Here is a 25,603-nt window from a genome sequence, read left to right as displayed (position 1 = left end):
TGAATCAATCTGTGAGCTGGAAAAGGATCCAGAAACCCTGACTTCAGGAAGGGGTGCATCCTCTCCCTTTTCTAGGTTATTTGGTGCTGGTAAGGCTTGCTGCGACCACCAGCAAGATCTGCATTCCTGTGTTCACGAGGGACAGGCATTCCTTGCATCCTCTACTGTCCTGTGTCGCAGCGTCACTGCAAACGTGGTAGCCCACAGTATAATGGGGCCAAGGACACAAAAAAGTCCCCTCATTCGGAAAACATAGCGTAGAAAACCATGACACACAAATTTTATTCATTCGACTTCTACCTGGAAGGCAGGTCTGGCTGGGTTTGGGCTACCCGGTGTCCCCGCTCCAGGGGCTCCAGAGCTACTATTCTCTTCCAAATGTAATGTGAAAAGAGAAGGGGGGGGTCCTCCGGGTTTTTTATCTTTGCGCCCTTGTTTCTAGCACAGGCTTCGTACAAGAAAAAAAGAGAGAGCAGGCAAGCCACGTTACCAGGTTTTCAACAACCGGTTTTCTAAAGCAGACCCAAAGCGCACTTCATTTATTAACATTTTGGATGAAATGAAATGTTAATGTGACCGATCAATCAGGGCACTCGAAACCCGCCGTTCCTAAGCTGCCCGTACCATGAGGGTAAACACGAAGCACTCGCCACCGTCCGGTCCAGAAATCGCTTAGAAGGTGGAAAGTTGCAGAAGCCGGGCCGTGAGGGTCGTAAGCCCACCCCCCAGCCCGGGCCGGAGGACTACGCTTCCTTCCGGAAGTGACGCGAGCTCAATCCCAGCTAGGCTCTCCCCAAACAAAAGGGATCTCGGGGCCCCGGGAGGAGCCTAAAAGACATTGGAGAAGCCCCTCCTCCAGCCGGAGCGGATTGGTGTCGGGGCTGGAGAGGCGAGAAGGAGATTGGCCCTGCCGAATGCCAGGGCCCTCGCCAGGCGGTCGAGGGGCGGGGCCTCGGGGGGCTGTGGATGGAGCGGCTGGTGGAGGCGGCAGGGAGCGGAGCCCCGAGCGCTGGGAAAAGGTAGGAGCCGCTGGCGCCCGGGCTTGGCGGCGGCTGGGAGGCTGGGTCCTCGAGAGAAAAGCAGGGGTAGGACCACCGGTGTCCTCCCGCCGCCGTTCCAACTGCCACTCGCGCCCATCCCCTGAGGGGGCGGAGCCGTCTCGTCTACCTCCCGGTATTCCCTGAGGAGGCGGCTCCTCAACCTTCGAGGGTGCTCGCAGCCACTTATTGTCCCTCGTCAACCCCAGGTCCCCAGAAGGGGCTGCCCTCCTGACACCCTCCGTTTAAAGGGCCCCCTCGCCCAGCCCCTCAACCTTGGGAGAAGGCGTGCGGGTTCCCATTCCGTAGACTGCCGTCCCCACCCCCATTTGTCTGGTCGCCCCCGGGAGGCCAGACATCCCTTCCTACACCTGTCCTGCTCGCTAGGGTGGGACCAGAGCTAGTTCCATCCGTAAGATAAAAATCAGTGTTTTCCAAAAAAAAAAAAAAGAGCGATGGGGCGATGCAAAAATCAGAGACCCGATCTAGACTGCCAGCTCCACGGACGAAACGGCCTTCCCCCGCTTGGGTTCTTCCCATCCCCCATTCTCTGATCCTCAGCCTTCCGCCTTAATCCCTAGGATCCTCTGTTCTGTGGGGCATCGAGGGCTCACCTGCTTCGGGACCTTTTTAGTCTCTGGAGGAAGGAGAAATAGTAACCTTCCCCGCCGCCCTTTGTACCTTTATTCCTTGAGGGAGAACCCAACCTATAAGGGTTTTTTTAGGTTTGAGTTGCGTTTCATTTTTGCTTTCCACCCTATTTCTTCCCTGAAAACTTGATGAAAAACCACCCTTTGGTATTTCATAGTGAGGTGGGCGTGTTGGATATCTACAGAGTTGGTCTTGTGTGGGTAGGAATGCAGTGTATATTGTTGGACTGTCAGTGAATAACAGCATGCTTTCAAGTGAAACAGTACAGATAAGTAAATAAAGAGCTTTAGATTAGGAAGGAGTATCTCCTAGTCTAGGGTGGGCTGGTCTGTTGCTCAGGGAGACTGCAGTTAACCTGGAAGGTATAGTTCTGTTGAAACAAAAGGCAGGAAGTGTTTGAAGAAAATTCAGGTTCAGTGGTCTAGGTTCATGATTAATCTGGTCCGGTGGCCATTGGTTACTCTCTAGCCCCTATTTTATGGTGGGTTTTTCCCTCCAGGTGAAACTGATATATATATATATGATGTTGTTGATTGGTTTTACAAGACCACTATCATCTACCAAAATTCAGAGGATGAAAATTAAAAGCACATTTTAAATCTCAGCGATAAGGATAAATAAAAGCAAGGTAAACTCCAGCTATTCACACACATGTGACTACTACCAAAGCGTGTCCCTATAGTGTGCTCATAAAGGCCTTCATTTCAGCAGGTGCAAAATATTGATGATTTTGGCCTAATGTTAATGCCATTGAATCCCTAGTAATCATCTATTGCTAGCACTTTCATATATTAAAATTTGCCATATTTTTTTTAGCATTGTTTCTTTTGCTTTCGGTCTGAAGTCTGTCTTACTACTGTTATTTATAGCCAAAGATAATAACAATGGGATGCAAGGAGTTGGAATCATGGGGGCAGTTATAACAGCTGTCTTTTACCTTCCTGATTAGAGTCTCTGAAGGTAGACTTTCTGAAGGTAATTAATTTTGAAGAGTTAGGTTCGAAGTTTTCAGAGCCAGTCTCAGTGCTCACAGATCTGCCCAGTGATTGTTTCCAGATCTCCGATAAAAAGGCACAAAGAAGAAACTGTGGAGGGTCTCTCCAGCAAACACAAAGTGTACTGCGATAGGTGGGTAAGGGCCCCTAGCAATAGCAGCAGAAAAGAACTAAAAGCAGAACAGGAATTCCCAAAAAGATATATCTTATTACATGAGCAGAGAACAGAAAATAAACTGAGGTAAGAGACTAAGGAAAACAAAGTTGTGGTGATTGCCAGGGCCTTAATGAGCAGAGAGGAAAAAGCAAATAATGCTCTTTGATTACTTGGCACAATAAGCAGGATCTGTTTGATACACATTTGGGTCTTGGAAATCTTTCCTTTAACTTTTTCAACACTTGTTTGGTTATATCAGATGAAGAAAAACATTGTATGCTGAGATTTTTTTAAGGTATATTTGTAATCTGCCTCATTAAATTATAAATTCTTTGAGAGAGGTATTAGTATGTTTTGTTTCATCTTTGTACCTTTCACAATGCCTAGTATATAGTTTGACTTCATGAGCGTTTGTTGAACTTAGTTTGAAGCTGACCCCTTCGGGTAGACTAGAAACATAATTTACTGATAAGATATGGCACATCTTGTTAGTATAAACAGTCCATAAAGAATTTAATATTAAATATTCTTCCTCTTTAGCATTTAAACAAAGGTGAAGAATTAGTGTCTGATTTTAGTTATTGGTTGGTTTTATTTTAAATATTTCAATATATAGCTAAGATGCCTAAGTAAGGGAAAACAAAGCTTGTATATGTCATGATCTCAGACATATGATACAAGGATTTTTAGGCCACTGAATTGGTGTTTAGTGGCATGATACAAGAAGCAGAGATTTATTTCTAGAGGAAGTTTGTCCAGTCTGTGGTGGTTGACCCCAGGAATAGCTTGTCAGCCTGTTACTAAAGGCCATTTTTTCTTCTTTCCTGGATGTTTGCTGATAATAACTAAAAATCACATCTTCCTAGTTTTAGTTCAAAGCATTTCAGTGAGAAAATGGCTTATTTATGGTGAGGCTATAAAGTGTGCTGATTTACAGCACAGACTTTAAAGGCAGACCTGAGTTCAGATTCCAGCTCTGCTGCCCTTTTGCTGTATGACCCAGGGAAATGGCAGTTTTCTATCTTCACCATATCTCAGTTTCCTCAGCTGTGACTTAAAAATGACTTTCAGAGATTTTTTTTTTTTTAAAGATTACATGAACATGACATACAGGACGGACTCAGTAATTGGTAGGTATTATTGCCATTATTATTAGCACTTTGCACGTGAGTTAAAGAATTTAATATTAAATATTCTTTTACTCCTTTAGCATTTAAACTAATGTGAAGAATTAGTGTCTGAGTTTAGTTATTGGTTGGTTTTGTTTTAAATATTTGACTATATAGCTAAGCTTCCTAATTAGAGGGAAACAAAGCTTGTGTATGCCATGATCTCAGACATCCGACAGAAGAGTTTTTAGGGCAGCGCATGTGTCTTACGGTATGTGTGTTTCATAATTTTGTCATGTACCTTATCTTCCTTAAACTTTTTGGCCCTGGGAAAGGAAAGGCAAGGGATTCAACCGTCTGATGTCTTCTCTCTGAATTGTCAGTTGTTTCACTCCACACTGTCTTAAGTACCTTCACCCTCAGTGTCATATAAATGGTTTCGTGAATACCGTGATCATGGTGCAGGGTTGTACCTTCTGTGAGACTTAAGGGATTTTCAATGGTCATTTTGATTGACAGTGATTTTTGCCTTTTGAATAACTCTTCTACTACCCCCAAAGTAAGGAGCAATCATAAGAACAACTCAAATGGGTGAGAAGAAACTATGGATAGGGAAGTTAAGAGTGGAGGTGGGGGAGTGGAGGACAGGGGTTTGTGGGTTGAGGAAAACAGGACTACAAGCAGGCATTGAAGTAAAGAATGTAGTAATATGGTTTCTCCCTGCCAACTATTTCCAAACTCTGTATTTCAGGTCCAAAGGCAGAGCTTCCACTCTAAATGTGTGCTTTGCTGCTAAATGAATCGTTTCTGCCTTTTGGAGCCACAAAGAATGTAATCCTTAATTGTTACTGAGTTTAAAGAATATAATCCTTAACTGTTACTGAGTTCAAATAGAAGCTAGGAAGGAAAATAGGAGAGCACAGGATGATGGGGTTTACAGACAAAAAAGACTCCTGATCCTGAGCCTTGGGAGCATCTGCATGGGTCCTTTGTGCAGAGCTGCTGGGGAAGGAGAGGCTGCAGTGTGCTCTGGGTCAGCTCGCCTAGAAAGGTGAGCCAGGGAGGAAGGAGTGCAGAGGGAGAAGCAACCAGGGATGAGTTGTTTTAATGAGAAATAAGATCTATAAATTATAACAGAGAGGAGAATGAACTGACGGGTAAGTTGTAGAAAAAAGGAGCACTAAGTTTGGGGTTTTTTGAAGGAAGGTGTTCCCCATTCCTTGGTTTCTGCTAAGTAGTCCTTTCTGTTGTAGCGGGTTGAACAGGAGTGAGAACAGAACCAATCTGGTTCTTAACTGGTTTAATATTTGACGGTACAAACAAGATCTGGTCTAGTCCTATGTATCAGCTTCTTCTTATTGCCTCTTGTTCTTAAATTGAAGACATGGAAGAAATTTTCTGAAAAGGCTCCACCCCTAAAGACTTCTCTGCTTCTAAACCTTTAGCCTTCGCCACACTCACTGAGTCTGAACGCGTTCTTCTTGGGGGTCTAGTTACTTCTCATTCAGCGTGTCTCACATCACAGTCATTATTTCCCCCCCAAAACCCGTTCCTTTTCTAACATCCCTGTTTCTGTTAATGACATCATCATTATAGTCACCCAGCCTTAAAAACCTCAGCTGATCTGGGATTATTTCCCCTCTTACCTCCTTAAAAAAACCAGTACCAAGTTACTATACATTCTTTATAAAGTCTCTTGCATCGGTCTTTTTTTTTTTTTTCCTATTCTTACTGCCACCATCCTAGTTCACACATTTTAACCTCATACCTGTACTGTTAAAGTTTTCTCCCAACTGCTTTTTCGGCTTCCAGTTTCTCTTCAGTCAAATCAGCTCTGTACGTCAAGCTTTAACCTTCCTGAAACTATATTTTTATTGTGAGATTCACCTAGTTAAAAATGTTTAGTGGCTTCTTATTTCCCAGAAGGTAAAGTCCAGTTTTGTACACTGTAATTCAAGGTAGTGCACTGTACATTTCTTTCCAGCCAGCATGTTTTGATTACCCCTTTGAACCAGAGACTGCTGGGTGCTAAGTTTATCAAGCTGAATAAGACAGAGTATTTGTCTAGAAGAGCAGAATCTTATGAGACAAAAGACAGCTATGTAAATAGATGAATTGATGTAATAGAATGTGATAACTGCTCTTGGGTTATGAATAAGATACATATCCATTATGCATTTAATATGATTTCAAAATAGCTGTGATATTTTTAGAAAACCCATTTATCAGTATTATGAGTTAAAATTGTAACTTGATTAAAAGCTGTAGAAATTCAGTGGAAGCAAAGGCATGCTTTTCACTTATATCCTAAAGTCACAAAAAGCCAGTCTAGGCAGAAGATTGTCCTTTTTCTTTCCCAAGTAGTGTGCAGATAACCATTGGCCTGAATACGTGTTGTGTGTGTTCCTAAGCTGCCTTTCCCAGGAACTGGCCAGGCCATCTCCTTCTTGGAGCAGATCAACCTACCAGGTTAGAAGGAGTAAACTTGTTTTGATTTCTAAATTAGACACATGAGTGGTAGAAAGTGAGAACTCATTGGAAAAAAGGAAAACTTCATTATCCTTACAGATGAAACCAAATATATGCTCTCCAGGGATGAGAAATTAGAGAACTGACCAGTCACTAAGTCATTTAAACCATTCAGTATCCTGTTACGAGTATGTATTGTCATCCCCATTTTATAGATGAAGAACTGAAAGCTCAAAGGTTATGTGGATCAAGGAAGTATGAAGTGGTAGAGCCAGGATGCAAACCTAGGCCTGTAGGGCTCCAAAGTCCAAGCACTTTTCACTGCAACACACTGCCTCCCAGAAGAGTAACTGTCCCCAAAAAACCTTGGAGCAAAAACAATTGCTAGGTCTGTTGGTCATTTTCAACTGATACCAAATTGTTAAACTTTTTTAAAAATCAGTGGTCTGATTTAGAAGACAGAAGTTAAAAGGCAAAACAGCATCATCAGTTATAATATTCTGTTACAGGCTTTTGTGAAATTTTTTTACAGTTCAGGGAGAGTCAGGTTATGGGCATAGCTAAAACACAGATACCTTGACTGTATTACAGTTCATCCTCCACACCATATGCTCTGTTTCTTCCTGGTTTGAAATCCTGATGGAGTCAACGACTTCATCCAACATTAATGTGGAATATTTGAAGGGTTCTTGTATTCCAGGCTGCCTGTAGAATTGAGGCCCATGAATCATTTTACTGGAAATAAAATCAATCTACATATTATTTTCCTTCATTGTGGTATTTTACAAATCATGGTGGCATTATTTCAGAAAAGCAAAAATTTAGGGGAATGATGGACAGATAGATGATATAGACAGATATACGTATTTCAATGAAATCATGTTATAATTTCATTGAAATAAATAAAGCCACTGACAAATAATACCTGAAATGGTAAATACTGCTGGTAATTTTCTGATATTAGAAGACATATTTTTAATTTTAATGAAAAAATGTGTTAACGTAAAAACTATTCTTCATTTTCATTAACATACATTCCAGTAGCTTAACTAATGTAGCTCTTCTGGTTTGGTCTTGTCTCAGATGAGAATACTTGAAAAGGTGTAAACAGATATCCAGGTAGACAGACCTGTTTTTAATAGCGTTGTGCCAGATGTCCTCATTTTGGGGGAGAGATGTTTGAATGCTTGTTTATGGGCATGAGGCCACTTCCTCCCTTTCTTCAGGATGCATATAAATGTTGTTGGCAACATGTAGGAGAGACAATGATAGAAACAGATGTACACACATAGTAAGAGAGACGGACATTCACACACACACACAGATACACTAGAGATGTATGAGTCTTAAAACAGAGCTAACCAAAACAAAACCCTGATATCCATCATGGTGTCCCAGAAGGTGGATTAGACTGGATCTTAATAATTTTACTATTTAACTATAATCTTCAGTAATTCACTTAACAACTCTGGCCTCAATTTTCATCTGTAAAATGAGAGTGCTAAATTAGATTATTTCTGAGGTCCCTTCCAGCTCTGTGAATCACATTTTAGCTGATAAAATGAGAAAATCAGATGTGAACAGTGGTTACCAAGTAGCAGTGGTTTCTAAGGAAGCCTCTGGAATCAAATTACTTAGGTTCAAATTCTGTTTCTGCCACATACTAGATGTGAGACTAAGTTATTTAGCCTTTGTACCTCAGTTTTCCCATCTGTAAAATGGGGATGATGGTGACGATGAACTTGTTGATAATGGTTATAGCATCTATCACCTAAGGTTGTAAGGACTGAATTAATACATGTCAAGTACTTAGAACACTGCCTGGAACATGTTTATATTTAGCTCAATAAGTGTGTATCTTTTTTATTATTGCTATTATGGCTTGAATTCTTCTTAGAAAACTACTCTAGAAAACTCTGAGGAAAAAAATAAACAAATAAAAATAAAACTCTGAGGAGGTGGTGATTAACATTGGTAAGCTCAATTATATTACTAATTTCTGTACTAAGTATAAATCTAGAATATCTGGTATCCTAGAATCAGCTTTGAGTAGAGTACGGAGAGCATTTTAAGTATTGATCTTAAAGAATAATCAGCTTTATTACAGAACTGGTTTCTTGAGGCCTCCTTCAAAGTCCATATTGACGGTATTGGATAAACAAGCACCTCAATCCCTTAGCACTGTTGTAATTTCTTTGTAAGTGCATTATTCATATTATATTTCAGGATCCTGAAATTTACAATCTCCAAAACTGTTTCAAAACCATTCTGTTTTATATAATCCTATACATAGTGTTGCTGGGAAAAAGCAGACTGATAAGACAAAGCAGGGCATTCTTCAGGCACTCACATGGTAAGGGGAAGGCTTTGATCTAGTTGCTGTAATAGTCTTTAAAAGTAGTAAACGGTTAGCACGTTGTATTAGTTTGCTAGAGCTGCCATAACAAGTACCACAGACTGGGTGGCTTAAACAACAGAAATTTATTTTCTCACAATCCTGGAGGCTAGAAGTCAGAAATCAATGTGTCAGCAGGATTGGTTTCTTCTGAGGCCTCTCTCTTTGGCTTGTTAAATGGCCATCTTCTCCCTGTGTCTTCACATGCTGTCTCCCTGTCCTGCGTTTTTGTCCAAATTTCTCTTCTTATAAGGACACCAGGCATATTAGATTAGGGCCTACCCTAATGACCTCTTTTTCTTCTTCTTCTTCTTTTGGCTGCGCCACACAGCATGCAGAATCTTAGTTCCCTGACCAGGGATCGAACCCATGCCCCCCCCGCAGTGGAAGCGCAGAGTCTTAACCACTGGACCACCAGGGAATCCCATGACCTCATTTTTTAAAAAATTTATTTATTTATTTGTGGCTGCATTGGGTCTTCATTGCTGCACGCGGGCTTTCTCTAGTTGCAGCGAGCAGGGGCTACTCTTCGTTGCAGTGCGCGGGCTTCTCATTGTGGTGGCTTCTCTTGTTGTGAAGCACGGGCTCTAGGTGTTGGGCTTCAGTAGTTGTGGCTCGCAGGCTCTAGAGCGCAGGCTCAGTAGTTGTGGTGCACGGGCTTAGTTGCTCCGCGGCATGTGGGATCTTCCCGGACCAGGGCTCAAACCCGTGTCCCTTGCATTGGCAGGCGGATTCTTAACCATTGCGCCACCAGGGAAGTCCCCCGTGACCTCATTTTTCACTTAATTACCTCTTTAAAGACCCTACCTTTAAATACAGTCACATTATGGGGGTACTGGGGATTAGGACTTCAACATATAATTTTGGGGTTAGAGGACACAATTTAGCCCATAACACGTTATAACACATAGACACATAAGAATATAAATACTCAGGTAATAACTTTTACCTTCAACTGAAAGAAGATTGATTTGACATTTGTAGTAAAGCTTTTATTGCATAGTACTGTAGAATTCAGTTAAAAGGTTTGTTTTTCTATCTTGGTTTTAGAATCTGTAAATAATAATAGCAGAAACAACTGTCTTTAGTAAATGTACAAAAGATCTGCTTTCGTGATCAGAAAATTTATTTTCTGATAATATTTTGACATGTTTTTCTTTACTAGCCTAATTCTAAAATGCCAAAAGTGGAATGAGAGGTACAGTTTGGAATGTTGTCACTCTCTTACCCCCAAACGCATAAATAACCTTTATGAAAAACCAAAAGTGCCAGAGGGCGGGAAGGCTTAAATCTTGAGATAGTCAAGGTAATGTGTCAACACCTTCCACCCTCAGATAGGAGGTTGCTTTGGATACATTTTTAAAAAAATAGCAGTGCACTTTTGTCCATTTTAGATTTGGTATTTATAAATGTGACTTTTTTTTTTAAATTTCATATATACTGGGTTTTTAAGGAAGTACATTATCTAATGGAAAGCTGTCAAAATAGCCATTTTGTATGTCAGTGTTGACTCTTTGAATTTTTAGAATTAACTGGCCTCCCAAATTTTGGTTTTGCTTATATGTACTGGAAAGAGTCTTTACATAATTGCAGCAAGTTTGCTTTACAACCGTGCTAATACCTTATCACTGATACTAAAAACTTAACTGAATGGCCTGAATCTTAGTCAATTGTAGCCCAAGTATAAATTTCTTTAATTTGATATCTGAGTATATAGGAAAGAAGTGATTTTTATCCAGTTTTGCAAGAGTGATCTCTTGGGTAAAATAACTGAATTCTTTTTTTTTTTTTTTTGGTGCTAGCCAAGTGGATTTTAAAAAAAAGATTTATGTAGTTTTTTTTGAGGTGCTTCTATGTCCAGAAATATCTGAGACTCACCTTAAAAATGTTTTCTCTCTTTCCTGTCCCTCATCACCCACCACATAGAAATAAAGCCTTCAGTTCCACATAAAGACATACACACACCCAGATACTAGATAGACAAACATCTACGTGTACTCCACCCTGCCCTGCCTTACTCCTTACGTAGCTGTAGAAACTGGGGTGTTTCTTTTTCTGCCACCCAATCTCCATGTGGTAAAAAGGCAACAATGCCTGCTATCAAAGAATGAGTTCCAGAGCAAAAGCTGAGACTTCCTCAAGAAGGAAGAGGCACAACCAGAACCAGAGTGAGTGGATGTTGGGTCAAGGGAAAAGGCTAGAATAAAATGAACAGAGCCAGAGCAGCATACCTCCACGGCAAAATGAGCACTGCTGTTCAGGAGGTACAGTGGAGGTGCAGAGCCAGTGTCCTCCTTGATACCCATAATTCCTGTGGCTGTTGACACATGAAAGTTCATACAGAAGAGATTCATGGACTTCCCTGGTGGCGCAGTGGTTAAGAATCCTCCTGCCAATGCAGGGGACACGGGTTCAAGCCCTGGTCCGGGAAGATCCCACATGCCGCGGAGCAACTAAGCCCGTGTGCCACAGCTACCGAGCCTGCGCTCTAGATCCCGTGAGCCACAACTACTGAGCTCACACGCCACAGCTACTGAAGCCCGCACGCCTAGAGCCCGAGCTCCACAACAAGAGAAGCCACCGTGATGAGAAGCCCGCTCACCACAACGAAGAGTAGCCCCCGCTGGCCGCAACTAGAGAAAACCCGCGCAGCAACGAAGACCCAATGCAGCCAAAAATAAATAAATAAATTTATTTAAAAAAAAAAAAAGAAGAAGAGATTCATGCTCTCCTGGCTGTTGGCCCTGACTTGGTGGGAAGTAGCATGTGAATAGACCATATTGTAAGCTGGGCAAACTCATGTTTGAAATCATTTATTAATAACTTAAAAACAAGTTTCATACTTAGGCTATAAATAGGCTAATTTTTCCAGGGTATTATAATATGTGTAACTTTTTATTATATATGTTTATATATTTTTTTAATTCAGAAAACTATAAAGCTTAATATAGCTACAGCTAGCTGTACCACAGTATATGATAATATATACAGACAACTTGTCCACAGGTGGTTTTTATTTCAAATTTATAGACTGTAGCATTCCTTAGGCAGAAATATCTACATCTAAACTCTAAGGAAAGTTGGGTCTTGGAGAGATTCTACCGGAAGGAATGAGCTGAGCATCTGGTTGAAACGATCTTGTCTTTCACAGTTACTTAACAGACAATGACAAGTAACAGCTCATTTAGAAAATAAGTGGAGAATGAGTCTGTAGACTACAATGTAGCATGCCAAAAATCTGGCAGTCATATTTCTGATAATGAATATGGAGTTAGAAGCAGCCTTTTTCTGAAAATCTTAGACCATATAATTTATATATTGGCAGAAACGAGTCGAATGGACTTGGTACTTTAAATACCTTAAATACAAGACAAAATTTATGTTTTATCAAATAAAAATTCGGGCCTATCTTTTTTGTTTAAGTTTGCAGGGTCTAATACACTATTAGAAAAACATAAACCAAAAATTACATATAATTCAACATTTAATATTTGAAAATAAATGGGAAAAAGTAGAAGCTGGGATGAGTAATAAGCCCTACAAAGTTGAGGTGGTGACAGATTGATTTGTTTGTTTACTGATTGGCAAGAGATGAGGGGATGAGAATTTTCCTTACACAAATTTGGCAGTTTGAAAAGTTCAGTTGTAATTATGTTATTTTTTTTATCTGAGTGCATTGTGCATAAGTCATGGTGATTCAAGCAAATAGGCTTTTATCAATTCAGGGAGAGAAAGTCAGTTTCTTCTGGTGACATTCATAAAATAGTCCTTGAAATGACAGTGAAAAGATTTTGAAAGACCTCACCTTCCCTAATTATGATTGCAAAAGGGAAGTCAGATTCCTGATATTTTTTCCTATATTACTCAGCTTCAACTTGAAGAAGTGGCTATTTTCTTCTTTCTTGTCTGTATCAACCAACAGCTGTCAGGCCTCATCAGCTATAATGACAGTTGACATTCTTGGGATTTACCAATTGTTTATAGTATGGTCACATAGACAATAAATTTCTTATTATTTTGCAGCATTGGACATTTTTCCACCATGCTGATGACATTTTAAATATATTTGTCAATTTTCCCAAATTTTAACTGAAGAAAACCTTAAGAATTTATACTTGAGGACTAAAGTGTGACTGCCAGTTATCAGGTCAGTATCACCCCCATCCCCATCCCCATCCTCATACCACCCCCAGGAATATCACTGCCATACTAAAACGTAATGCAGTTTTACTATCGTTCATTTATATTTCGGACAAAAAGTTACTGCAATGTGTTGTGTGTTAAAATTAGATTCAAATGTAAAGGACAGCAAAGAAATGCTAAATTTTAATATTTATAAAGAATGGTTATAGGAATATGCGAAAACAGACCTCTTGGGTTTGAATTACACAGCTGTGGCCCTTTTTTTCCCCTCCTGTGTTGTATTTGTATTATATTTATTTCATGTAGACACCAAGCTAAATAAGTTGATACATTAGCAAAATGTTCCAGATATTAAAATTTGTGTGCAGAAGTTATTTACAAATGTAGAGGTAACATGAATATTGTTCTTTATGCCATTGACAAAGAATAGAATTTTTTCTTGCCTAGGCTAGACTGTTTTATAATTAAAGTGACTTAAGGTTGTTTCAATTTCACTCTATTATGAGGACGTATATTTATCACAACAGATCAAAAACTGTGATTTAGGTACAGTCTGTTTTAGTACTTTGTATATTTACCTGTAATTTTTATTTAATTGATTTCTCTAACAAATAATTCTTGATTTTCACTCATGAAAGCTTAGAATGGAACCATGAAGGACTTTAGAGATTATCTAGTCTGTTTTATTTTACCTGTGAGGAAACTCAATGCCAGAGCAACTAGGTAATTTTTTTTTCTCAAAGCAGTATAGCTGTTTAGTAGCAGAGCTCAGACTAAAACTCTGTACTCTTCACTCCCAGTCTATTATATTTTATTATATCACACTGCATCCTTAAGCCACCGTTTTAGATTTCTAAATGAGAATATTTAAGGAGTATAAAGATATTGAAGGAAAAAAGAGTAATATGTGTAAACACTATCATTTTTAGCTCTATTCCTAGTTGATTTACTCAGTGCAGTTGGTATTTATGGAGCGCCTTTACCAAGTGCCCATTATTCTGCTTAACATCAGGGGAGGGGTGAGAAAAGGAATAAAATGATAGGATTTTTTCTCTGCCTTATAATCTCCTTGAGAGAGATTAAAACATGAAACCATCAGGAATTGGGGGAAGGGTTTCATCTAAGAAACCAGTGTGACTCAAATGGTAGTTTAAATTCCTCATCATTATTCACTCCAGGATGCTATCATCCTTCTTCATTTGTGGTTCCCAACTACAAAAGGGCAACCAGAGTCACTTATTTCTGAAGTAATTGATCTTGGCTGCCCCCAATTTTGGTAATGCCTTCCTTGGAATTCTTTTGGAAAGTGAGGGAGGATGGTAGTTCTTAATAATTAAACCATTGATCAGCTTCTATCAGGAACTTGGCAAGATGTTTTATATTTATTAACTCAATCTTTACAACAGTCCTATGAGTTAGATATCATCATTTCACTTTCACAGGTAAGAAAACTGAGAATCAGAAAACTTGCCCAGTCACACAACTAGGAAGATGTTGACCTGGCATCTATCTGACTGCAAAGCCATGTGTTTTTTCCAGCATACCATCTTATGTTAAGTGTAGCTTTATTAGGTTTGTTGTTTTTTTGTTTTTTTAATTTTTTTTTAGCTTTTATTTTTAAAGTAACTGTTGTGAGGGCTCTCTAATACTGAAGTGAGAATGTGAGAATCGCTTGCTAGTCGCTAACCCTCACCAGTTAGAAAGTTAGCAGTTAGAGCTGAAGTTACATTGAACATGTTTTACCATGTGGCAAAAGATTTGTACAGTGTGTCCTGGAGCAACATCGAACAACACAGTGAAGTATGCATTTTCTACATGCTCTCCTTCGCTTAAAGGCAGTAGCTCTGGAAGGAATCAATGACTCTTTTGTGTGCCTCCTAAAATTTAATGTGCTCATAGGAGTTGGGAGTTACTGGAGGGTGTGTGAACTAGTCATGTTGTGATTCACTTTTAAAAAAAAACTATATGAGAGTGGCAATTTAGAAGTAAAGAGTGGGAGAGGGAAAATAGTACTTGCTCTACTTTAGAAGTTATGAAATGTATCTTACCATACACAATGGTCAGAAGATCCTTCCAAGATTGTACGCCATCTAACTTCTATCTATGTGTGGTTTGTGAGAAATTAATCCTATGGAAAGGACTGAGTTTGTGCCATGTAATTTGCCATTTAACATATTTTGAAAGATGCAAGATTTCATAGAAATGTTAAGTTATAGAACTTGTGAAGTCAAATAAATTCAGTTTATAGTAGCCTGGCCAATTAAGATGTTTAAACAATATATTTTAAGCAGTCATTTAAAAGTACATTTGTACATGGTTGCATTTAAGTCTTATTTTACTATATGAAATATAAATATTGTGATAGATGTTCTCTGCAAAAGTAGACAATTTAAAAGAAAAATTTCTCCCTTACTCCCACCAAACATTATCTTTGCTCAAATTCATTTCAGCCAGTTTCAGAGGGATCCCACAATGTTTTATATACAGTTTTGGAATTCAGTTATCTAAAACTGGGATATCTTTTCGTGGTCAAACAATTTTTCATTGAAATAGTATTCATTGTAACAAAACTTTACCTGAACTTCTAGTGAACAAAATTAGTGACTAATTCTTTCTGAGACCTTTTAGGATGTTTGTTTATATGCCTGGAGGAAAAATGATGAAAATTTGATCTTTGTGAATGGTGATGAAATCAATAATTAAAATGAATTTTATTTTCTTTTACTGCTCAGTTTATGATTAACATCAGAAAGTTCTTATTTTTCCATTTAATTATAACCATTTCCTTTCTTAAAGTATTTTCTACTCTAATTGTTGCTCTTTTCTTACCTGTCTCACTTTATTTTTTCTTTAATAGTATCAAATTAACTCTATCTTCTGGAGATTGTCTGATTATTGTCCTTGTTTTAGGCTTTCAGGATGAATCTGGAAAAACTCAGCAAGCCAGAACTCCTAACACTATTCAGTATTCTTGAAGGAGAGCTTGAAGCAAGGGACCTTGTTATAGAAGCTTTAAAGGTATGTTTAAAAAAAAAAAAAAAGAGAGAGAGAGAGTGGTCATCATATGTTTGAAAGCCATATCATTGGTTAACTAGGATATTTCTATAGCCCCAGTTGAAGTTGAGAGGCCTGGGTATACATATCAATACTTGCTATAGCAGCCACCTGTATGGTATGATTTTGGGACACTGATGAAGCCTTTCTGCCTCCAAATAGTTCCTTTAGTCTCCCTACCTGATGTCTAGACTTTGAACTTCATTCTTTAGCTTAGTAGCGTTAGCTGTTTCTGAATGCCAACCCCTTGAGAACTTGATGAGACCTGTTTCCTAAAAAATCTATATACACGCATATACCATAATTCAGGATATAATATCTGATAGATCAAGGACCCCATTAAGACCGTGAATAGATTCCCTAGATCCCAGATTAAGAATCCTTACTTTTTTTTCAGTATTTGATATCTGTTAAAATACACGGGGCTGGGGGGTGGTAGATGGCAACTCTACTTTCCACTCAATTTTGCTGTGAACCCAAAACTACTCTAAAAAAGTCTACGTAAAAAAAAAAAAAATCAGGAGAGCATAACTCCTTTAAAGGGTTTTGAATCTTTTACACCTTGGTAAGGATGTTTCCCAATCTGTCTTGAAATCAGATTTGGAGAGGGGAAGAAAAGAGCTTAAGGCTATCCGTGTGAATAGTAGGAAGATGATACCCCCATAGGAGAGGAGAAATGGCCAAAGAAGATGAGACTTGGGCTTGCTGAAGAAAGCATAGTCTCTGCCGAAAACTATGGCTTTTTTGTTTTCCCTTAGAGCTTTGTAATGTGTGATAAGTGATTTCCAGTGGTTTCATTTCTCCAGAGTCCATGAGGCAGTTAGTCCCCTTCTGGTATGGGGGTAGAGTCTGACTTATTTTCCTTTTCCCACTTACTTCAGTCTTGTTTTGCATGGTGTCCCTGGGGATCATCTGTTTATGGCTTTGACACGTGTCTCGTCACGTGATAAAGTTCATTGCCCGAGTCTTTGCCTGTCATGCCACTAAGCATGACTGTGTGACCTTGGTAAAGTCATTCAGTCTGTCTGAAACAAAGCTTCCTTGGTCTGTATTAAAAAGAAATGATTAATTACTAGTATTTCTGTGTAACATTATAATTTGCATGGCATTACAAATACTCCAACAATGTAGGATTCATTTCTTCTCCCTTTATTTATATTCTCTCAGTACATATCATGTACCCCATATTCAAGGAACAGTCAGTGGTAGCTAATCATTTGAATTGATGTCTCTAGTGTGCCCTCAACAGTGCCTGACTTTTTAATGACTCCCCTGCCAACATATATTACATAAAAATGTTCCCTCTGCTTGGTGACTCATTTCTGCCACATCCACAGGTCTTCCCCTTTTGTCACTATTGGGGATTTCTCATCCTTTCCTTGTACGTCCCTGAAAACTATTCTATTTCTCATAACCCCATCCCACTATTAGCAGTAGTCCTAACCTGATTAAACCCAGAACACCCTCCCATTTATTTTCACATGTTTATCTGATCGATCAAGAGAAAAGAAAAAGAAGGACTGAGGAAAGTTTGAGTTCATTCCTAATCCTCACTCCTAATGCCTGTTGTTTTTCCTACTTCCTTCCCTTCTTCTCATCTGAGACCTCTGGCTCTCCTCTCCACAGGAATTATCAGCTTAGACCTGGAAGAGTTCCACTGCCTAGGCTGAACTAGAAAGTGCATTGTTCGTGTCCTTTTAGAACTCAGAAAGCATTTTCCCGGAGCAGCATTATTATAAATAGCAGTCAGATTTTAGAAAACTACAATAGCTTGGCAGCATGTGTTAAATAGCCTCACCTGAGGATCTGTCCCTGTTTGCACTGGGACTCCAGGAAGAAGTTTCCTGTAAATATCGCAGTTGACTTATACAAAAACTTCTGGGCCTCAACCCTCTCATAATTGGGGTAGGGGTTGGGGAATGGCTGCCTCTAACAGAAAAATTAGAGGATGACCTTATTTTCTCTTTGCTTTTTAGCTTTGGAAATGATACAAACCTGTGGAGCTTTATGTTTGTTTTATTGAGCATATAGATGCTCAATAAATAGTTGTTGAACAGATGAAATGTATGCCATTGTTTTAAAAGATTGCCATAATATTTCAAAATGAATGTTGTGAATTATTAAATTTTACAGCCTGCCCTATGTGTGCTTAAACAAACTGCCTTCTGGTTTTAATGTTAACAGATGCTAAGGTGCTTGTTGCATATGTTTTCCTAAAAAAAATTTTTTCTGCGTGAATCCAATTTTAGTTACTTTAGGCAGCTTCTGACAAGTTGAAAGAGCAGCTTGAGAAGCAAGAGCTATAATTAAGACAGCATTTTGATATAAGATACCATTCAGAATCAGGCACAAGTGTTGTGTTTAGTCTGTGCGTACAGCCTGTAGGTGGTAAAGTTCTCTTCTGAGGCTTAAACTATAGGCAGTTTAGGTGAAATGAATAGCTTCACCAGAAGTAATACATCTTTAAATAGTCTATTGTTAGATAAAATAAGTAGCAGCTGGGGGTCAAAATTGTTTCAGTCCTTTGAGAAAAGCAACTGCCATACCAGATTCTTAAAGTTAAAATGAAATCTTGTTTTATTTGTGGAGTAGGTTTTTGTTTTGGCTTGGTTTTTTTGTTATTTTTGTTTGTTTTTGGTTCTGTAGTATGTCAGGATTTCACTGCATTCTTTCTATATAGCTCTTGCTTAACAACAAACACTTGCTCTTCTTGGACTAATATGACAGCTCACTAATTTTCTTCCTTTTAGTATTCTTTCTTAATTCATGCTTAGTTGATTGAAAAGGTTTTGGTCTTTGTCCTAAATAGCTATGATTGGTTTTTCCTTTATGTTTAAGTAAAAAAAAGCTTATCATTTTTTCTCCTTACCTTTAAAAGAGATTTTTCTTAGACATAAAATCTATTCTTTAATCTTGCATCTCTGAACAAAACCATATGGTTCACTGTTGCTGTTAAGTAAATAGTAGGTCACATTGGCAAGGGTTAGATTTATATAAAGATGTATTATAAAAGTTCCTGTAGTTTGTAAGTAAATCCTACCTATAAAGTTATAATTGTAAAAGAGCTTCATTCATTTTCCAAAATTTCAGATTGCAACTACACCCTTGTAGAGCCCCCGTAACTCTTTTTCTCCCCAAAATTTTACAGAAGAGTGAGCCTCCTCAGTCTTCTGTTGCAGCCTAGACATGTTTGGCATAGAACCAGAGAAGTCAATAGAAAATAATGTAATATTCAGCCTTTTCTGTATTTGAAGTCTAATTGTTACAGAGGCCATTTATACAGTATTTGGTCCTAATTGAACTTTATATAAAGTGATTTTCTATTTTAGGAGGGATTACATCAGAGAAAAGCCTTCTTCATGAAAGTCTCTCCCTTTGATCTGACCACTTTATTTTCATGAATGAGAACACTATGGGAATCCCTTCCACAGTGAAAACAGATTACATTGCTCATGAACTGTCCAGGGGAGTTTGGGGTGGAACCACACAGTTCAGCAAGAGAGGCCCAGTTCATTAATTCTAAGAAAATCTAGGAAAAGCTTCCCAGCAGGGTCTGACTACTCTAGAAGAAGATGAGGGAACCTTAATTTTTAAAATTTGGAAAATAGTTTTGACTGCCAATAAAAAGTCAGATTAAATAGTTTGAGTCTTCCACATTGGGTATGTTATATCTGCATGTCTCAGATCTGATGCAAACTACACTTAGCTATGACTAAGTAGAATCTACCCTGTATTAGTATCATTTTATTTTAAAGCATTCTTTAAATTGCTTCTGCAATAATAAATGGTAAAGTATTACAACTTTCACATAGAATTAGCTTAAAGAGTCTTGAATTCCTTTCCACTGATGCCTCAGTCATAAAACAGGTATAACTCTTTTAACGTCTAGGATATAACTTTGTTGGTTTTGGCCAAAGGCCATTGCAGAATTCCCCAGGCAAGAAAATTTACAGACAAAAATGTTGTAGACAGGACAAAGTTAGAAATATATTTAGAGTATGAGACTAATATTTAACTACTGTGAGTTTTTTAAACAGCCAGAATTAAAAATTAAAAATCTAAATGTTACATATATGTCTGTGTTAACAATAAATGATTTACGTTTGCCAAAAATATTCTTAAAATAATAATAATTATAAGGATCTTGTGGCAGTGCCAAAAATATAGAACAAACAAAAGTTATGGAAGGTGCTGTGGCTCAAGAAAAACACAAATACAAGTTCACTGTAGGTTGAATCTGACATCTGCTTTTGGTCGTGGCCTTGTGCTTATTATGGAAGCAGATCATTATAAAGGCTGGTCTGAGATGAGGAAAGTAAAATTGAATTTAGCAAAAAACATGCATTGTCCTATACTAGTAAGCTTGTCAAGTGTGTTTGCATTAAAAAAAAATAACAGATCCATGAATATACTTAAATGTACTCAAAGTTGAAGCATTCTTTGTCACCCATAAGCCTGGACCTAACAATTCTTTGACCAAAAATGATCCCATTTTGATAGATGTTTTTAGGAAGAGCTTTTAGGATTGGAGTAGGTAGTTTAAATCTTTAATAAACATCACATGAACATAAGCTTATAACTGAAAGAAGTCCAGTTTCTGCGTGGATAAGAACTGGGATATTAGGAAGCAAGTAGAACTTTATTTAGGGAATTGAATTATGGGGTTTTTAGATTTACATTCATAACCTTTACTACGAAACATGTTTTTAGAAGGGAATTAATCAGTGGCCATTTGGGGCCAAGTTTTTATGTGTTTTATATAGTTGGAATTGCTGATATTTTTTATTCCTACTCTCTGAGTAATGTGCATACATGAAATCCTAGCTTTTCAAAAAAGAAGCATAAAGATAATTACTAGGCACTCTACAAAACTATCAACTAGAACATTCAGTTAAGTGTAGCTGTTAAGAGCATGAGCGTTCATATCAGACATACTTAGGTTTGAGCTCTGCCATTTAATCGCTGTGTGATCGTAGACCAGTTACTTACCCTGTTAAGCTATATGGTAGAATGGTACGGTTACCACAAGAATTAAATGAGATAGCAAATGCTAATCGACATACTCAGTGCTCATTTACTGTTAGTTGTTATTATTAGAGCATAAGTTTTAAAGTTCATCCATTTAGGAACAAAGGTATATTCCATAAAGCAAGATGTACTGGTAATATGCTGTCCTTCATAAGAAAGATGAGCATTTTAAATTAAATCTTTGTTATCAGAAGGGCTTGCACTGTAGCTTGTTTTTCTTATGGGAATTCATGGTTTTGAGTTGATCCGTCCCCACCCTCACAACCAAAAGCATGTATTTTGAGACAGCCGGCAAGGGTTAAGGGTGTACTGTGGGGCATGGAACAGATGTCATACTGCATTCCCTTCTCTCTCTCTTTATAATGAAAACAGGATATACAGACACTGTGGAAACTTTTTTCAAATTGATTTTTTTTCCATTGATTTCTTTGCTTCTCTATTGCTCGATTTGACATATTTGTTATATTTTGTTTTTTTATTTCACTTTATTGAGGTAAAACTGACATACAATAAGCTGCATATATCTAATGTATACAAATTGATGTTTTGATATACGTATCCCGCATGAAACCATTACTACAATCAAGATAGTACACATATCCATCACCCCTCAAATTTTGCTTGTGCCCCTTTGCAACCCCTTTAGCTAAGCTTCCCCACACCCCCACACCCCAAAACCACTAATCCTCTAGAGATTAGTTTACATTTTCTGGAATTTTATATAAGTAGAATCATACAGAACGTAACCTTTTTTGGAGGGCGGGGCCTGGTTCTTTGACTCAGCATAATTATCTTGAGATCCATGTTGATGTTGTATTGATAGTTCATTCCTTTTATTACCAAGTAGTGTCCATTGTATGTATGTACCACAGTTTGTTTTGTCTGTTCATCTGTTAGTGAACATTTACGTTGTTTCGAGTCCTGGACTATTGCAAATAAAGCTGCTATGAACATTCATATATAAGGCTTTGTATGGAAATGTGCTTTTATTTCTTTTGGATGAATACCTAGAAATGGATTGGAATATGTTTAACTTTTTAGGAAACTGCCAAACTGTTTTCCAAAGTAGTTTTACCATTTACATCCCCACCAGCATGTATAAGAGTTCCATTTGCTCCACATCTTTACCAACACTTGATATGGCCAGTCGTTTTAATTTTAGCATTCTAATAGGTATGTAATATCTCATTGCAGTTTTAATTTGCATTTCCCTATTGACTAATGATGTTGAGCATCTTTCCATGTGATTATTTGCCATCTGTGTTGTTTTCTTCGTAAAGTATTTGTTCAGATCTTTTGTCCATTTTTTAAATTGAGCTGTTTTCTCATTACTGAGTTTTGAGCATTCCTTATATATCTGGATTCAAGTACTTTAATACGCCTTGCAAATATTTTCTCCCGGTCTGTGGCTTGTCATTTCATACTCTTAACTGTATCTTTTGAAGAGCATAAATTTTTCATTTTGATGAAGTCCAATTTATCAATGTTTCTTTTATGGATTTTGCTTTTAGTATCACATAACTAAGATTTAGTGTCATATAAGAAATCTTTGCCTAAACCAAGGTCAGAAAGGTTTTCTCCTATATTTCTGTAATTTTATAGATTTAAGTTTTACACTTGGGTCTGTGATACAACTTCAGTTAATTTTGTTATATGGTACAATATATGGATCAAATAAAAATTTTTTTGCATATGGATATTCAGTTGTTCTAGCCCCATTTGTTACAAAGACTATCCTTCCTCTGTAGATGGCCTTGGCACCTTTGTCACAATCCATTTTCTGTATATTTTGGGGTTTACTTCTGGACACCCTGTTCTGTTTCATTGCTCTATTTGTCTACGTTGTTGCCCATACTACATTGTCTTGATTACTGTGGCCTTTTATGAAAGTCTTAAAATTAGGTAGTGTTAATCCTCCAACTTGTGTTCTTTTTGAAAGTTGTTTTGGTTATTCATGGTTCTTGGCATTTCCATATAAATTTTAGAATCAGCTTATCAATTTTTCAAAAAAATCCTATTCGAATTTTAATTGGAATTGCATTGACTCTATAGATCAGTTTGGGGAAAATTCACATCTTAACAATATTGTATTTGATGATCCATGAACATGGTTACTTCTCTCCATTTACTTAGATATCTCAGCAGTGCTTTATAGTTCTGATTGTATAGGTCTTTAACATCTTTTGTCAGATTTATCACTATTTCATATTTTTATGATATTATAAATGGCAGTTTTAAATGTAAATTTCTGATTGTTTATTGCTGTTATACAGACATGAAATTGATTTTGTATATTGATCCTTTATCCTGCAACCTTCCTAATCTCACTTATTAGTTCTAATAGCTTTTTTATAAACTTCATTGAATTTTCTACAATCATGTTTGCAAATAAAGACAATTTTACTTATTTCTTTCTCATCTGATTTCCTTTCATTTCTTTTTCTTGCCTTGTTGCATTGGCTAGGACCTCTAGTACAACGTCAAGTAGAAGTAACATGGATATCTTTGTCTTATTCCCGATCTTAGGGAGGAAACACTCAGTCTTTCATCATTAAACATGCTGGCTGTAGGTTTTCATAGATGTTCTTTATCAGTTTGAGGAAATGTCCTTCTATTCCTAGTTTGCTGAGAGTTTTTATCAGGAATGGATATTAGATTTTGTCATGTGCTTTTTCTGTATCTATTGAGAACTTAATTTTTTTTTTTTTAAGATTAAAAACTCCAAGGTGTATTGTTTCATAGGTGTTATTACTATCTATACCTTCACCCCATTTATTAAGCCATTTCAGGTAACTTCAAGTTCATAAATTTACAGTGAGGTTATAGAGCCCAACCAGGATGGGACAGAATGTGTTCCAAGTTACGGGGGGACTGCAGGGCTCCTCAGTGATAACTCCCGTGGAGCACCTGTGCTCCACTGTTTCTTCCTGCACATCTGAATGTGACCTTTCGGATTCTCTGGCTGTGGCTGATTTAGTCTCCTGATTCTAATGCTGTGCTGCTTTGTTGCCTAGAAGGTTGATCTGAGCTTCCAGGCCCCCTCTCTTCTTAGGCCTCAATTATGTACTGTGAGGTTCAGGATAGCTGGCCAATCTGAAGGGGAATGCTTGCTTAAAGGAGGAACTGCCATTCCAGCATAAACTGTCCTTAATCCTACAGCAGAAACTGTTTTCATTCTGGGAATGGTGAGTCCTAGAATATCATGGCCAAGAAGCAGATGTCCTAAGGGGCTTCCTCTGAGAGTTTATCCCCAAGAGGGAGCCATGTGGCCACCTGCTTTTTATCACATTTCTAATAGCTGCTCCATTTCCTCAAGGGCTGTTGTAAAATCATTTACTTTACTGTTACATAAGGTCTGTTGTTGCAGGAATTGGGCCCTTTCTTCTTTCATCTTCAGCTTTAGCTTTAAGACCTGTCCTGGGTTGAGACCCTTGCTCTCCAAAATTGCCAAACAGTTGTCCTGAAACTTCTCCAGCAGCTCCACCTTTTAGGTCAGGTCCTTTAGCTCTCCCTGAGTTTCAGTCAACTTTTGGTGCAACTGCTTGTTGATGGCCTCTAAGAGCTGGTTCTTATCCTTGAGCTCTTCCTCTGATTTCAGTTTACTCAATAGTTTGTAACTCTTCCTGGTGGCAGTGTCTGTAGCTTTAACCTGCCCATTCTCTCGTCTTGGTTTGATGATTTTTGTAGCATCGTTATCTGAACCTCCTGAATGAGGTCTGGAAACATCAACTTCTTTGGACTTTACAGGAAATAGGTTCTTAGAAGTGGCTCGAGTTTGTGCATCTGTGGGCAGGCCACTGCTTATAGCACAGAGGAGGGCTGCAGGGTGTACACTGTCTTAACTACTCTGGTCATCATAATGAGGTGGCACTGCTGGGGCCTAGGCGCCTGCTGCTTCTGCCCTCAGGCCGTATCCGAGAACTTAATTGGTTTTTATGTCCTTGCTGTTTACTGAAATATTGTCTGAAAAAGAACTTCATCCCCTTTCTTATTGACCTTCTGTTAGATCAAGTACATTGATGTGGAGTAACTTTTTCAGCTTTGTTCTACGGCTTTTTAGAAACTAGAATTCTCTAATTTAACTTTATAATTTTGTGGAGTAGAGTTTAGTAATTAAATTATTTTCCCAGTGGCAAAAGTTAACTGTAACTTAAAAATCATAAACATTTCCAAAAGAGAAACCTGAAAAAAAACCTCTGCTGCTTTAATGAACTGCTCTCCTTTAAAGCAACTTTTATCCTTTGACTTTAATAGTTTTGATAGTTTATTGGCTTCTTATGATAAATAATTTTTCCAAAGAAGAAAAACAATATGTACATTTTTTTCACCTTCTGACAGAATATTATTACCTCTTTCCTAGGAGTAACAAAAGTAGTTTATCTATTTGAAACAAGCTTAACTATTATCTTTTTAAGTTAAGTCATTTAAATTGTATTTTAGTATATCATATCAATAGTCAGGAAATAGACATCAAAATGTACTATTCCTTTATTATTTCCCAGAAAACATTATTTTTCTCAGTGTTAATTTGGACCACAGGAAGAAAATTTATTTTAAAGGAGGCT

General features: G+C 37.9%; 1 protein-coding gene and 1 pseudogene across 2 annotated transcripts in view; one reads left to right on the top strand and one right to left on the bottom strand.

The window, feature by feature from the left end:
* Positions 1 to 846: 846 nt before the first annotated feature.
* CTTNBP2NL (CTTNBP2 N-terminal like) overlaps positions 847 to 25,603 on the top strand; it is a 65,813-nt gene continuing 41,056 nt past the window's right edge. Inside the window, exons 1-3 of one of the 2 annotated variants that reach the window (XM_061183685.1) lie at positions 960 to 1,019; positions 12,837 to 12,960; positions 15,867 to 15,974. In XM_061183685.1, coding sequence (XP_061039668.1) covers positions 15,876 to 15,974 — 99 coding nt within the window. In that variant the 5' untranslated portion in view covers positions 960 to 1,019; positions 12,837 to 12,960; positions 15,867 to 15,875. Of the gene's footprint in view, positions 1,020 to 12,836; positions 12,961 to 15,866; positions 15,975 to 25,603 lie in introns of both variants that reach the window. The other variant, XM_061183684.1, reaches the window with a different exon arrangement.
* Positions 24,322 to 24,935, bottom strand: LOC133088299 (small kinetochore-associated protein-like; annotated as a pseudogene).

The sequence above is a fragment of the Eubalaena glacialis genome, chromosome 3, assembly GCF_028564815.1.
Source record: "Eubalaena glacialis isolate mEubGla1 chromosome 3, mEubGla1.1.hap2.+ XY, whole genome shotgun sequence".
In the NCBI taxonomy this organism is placed as follows: Eukaryota; Metazoa; Chordata; class Mammalia; order Artiodactyla; family Balaenidae; genus Eubalaena; species Eubalaena glacialis.
This window is presented reverse-complemented; position numbering and strand designations above follow the sequence as displayed.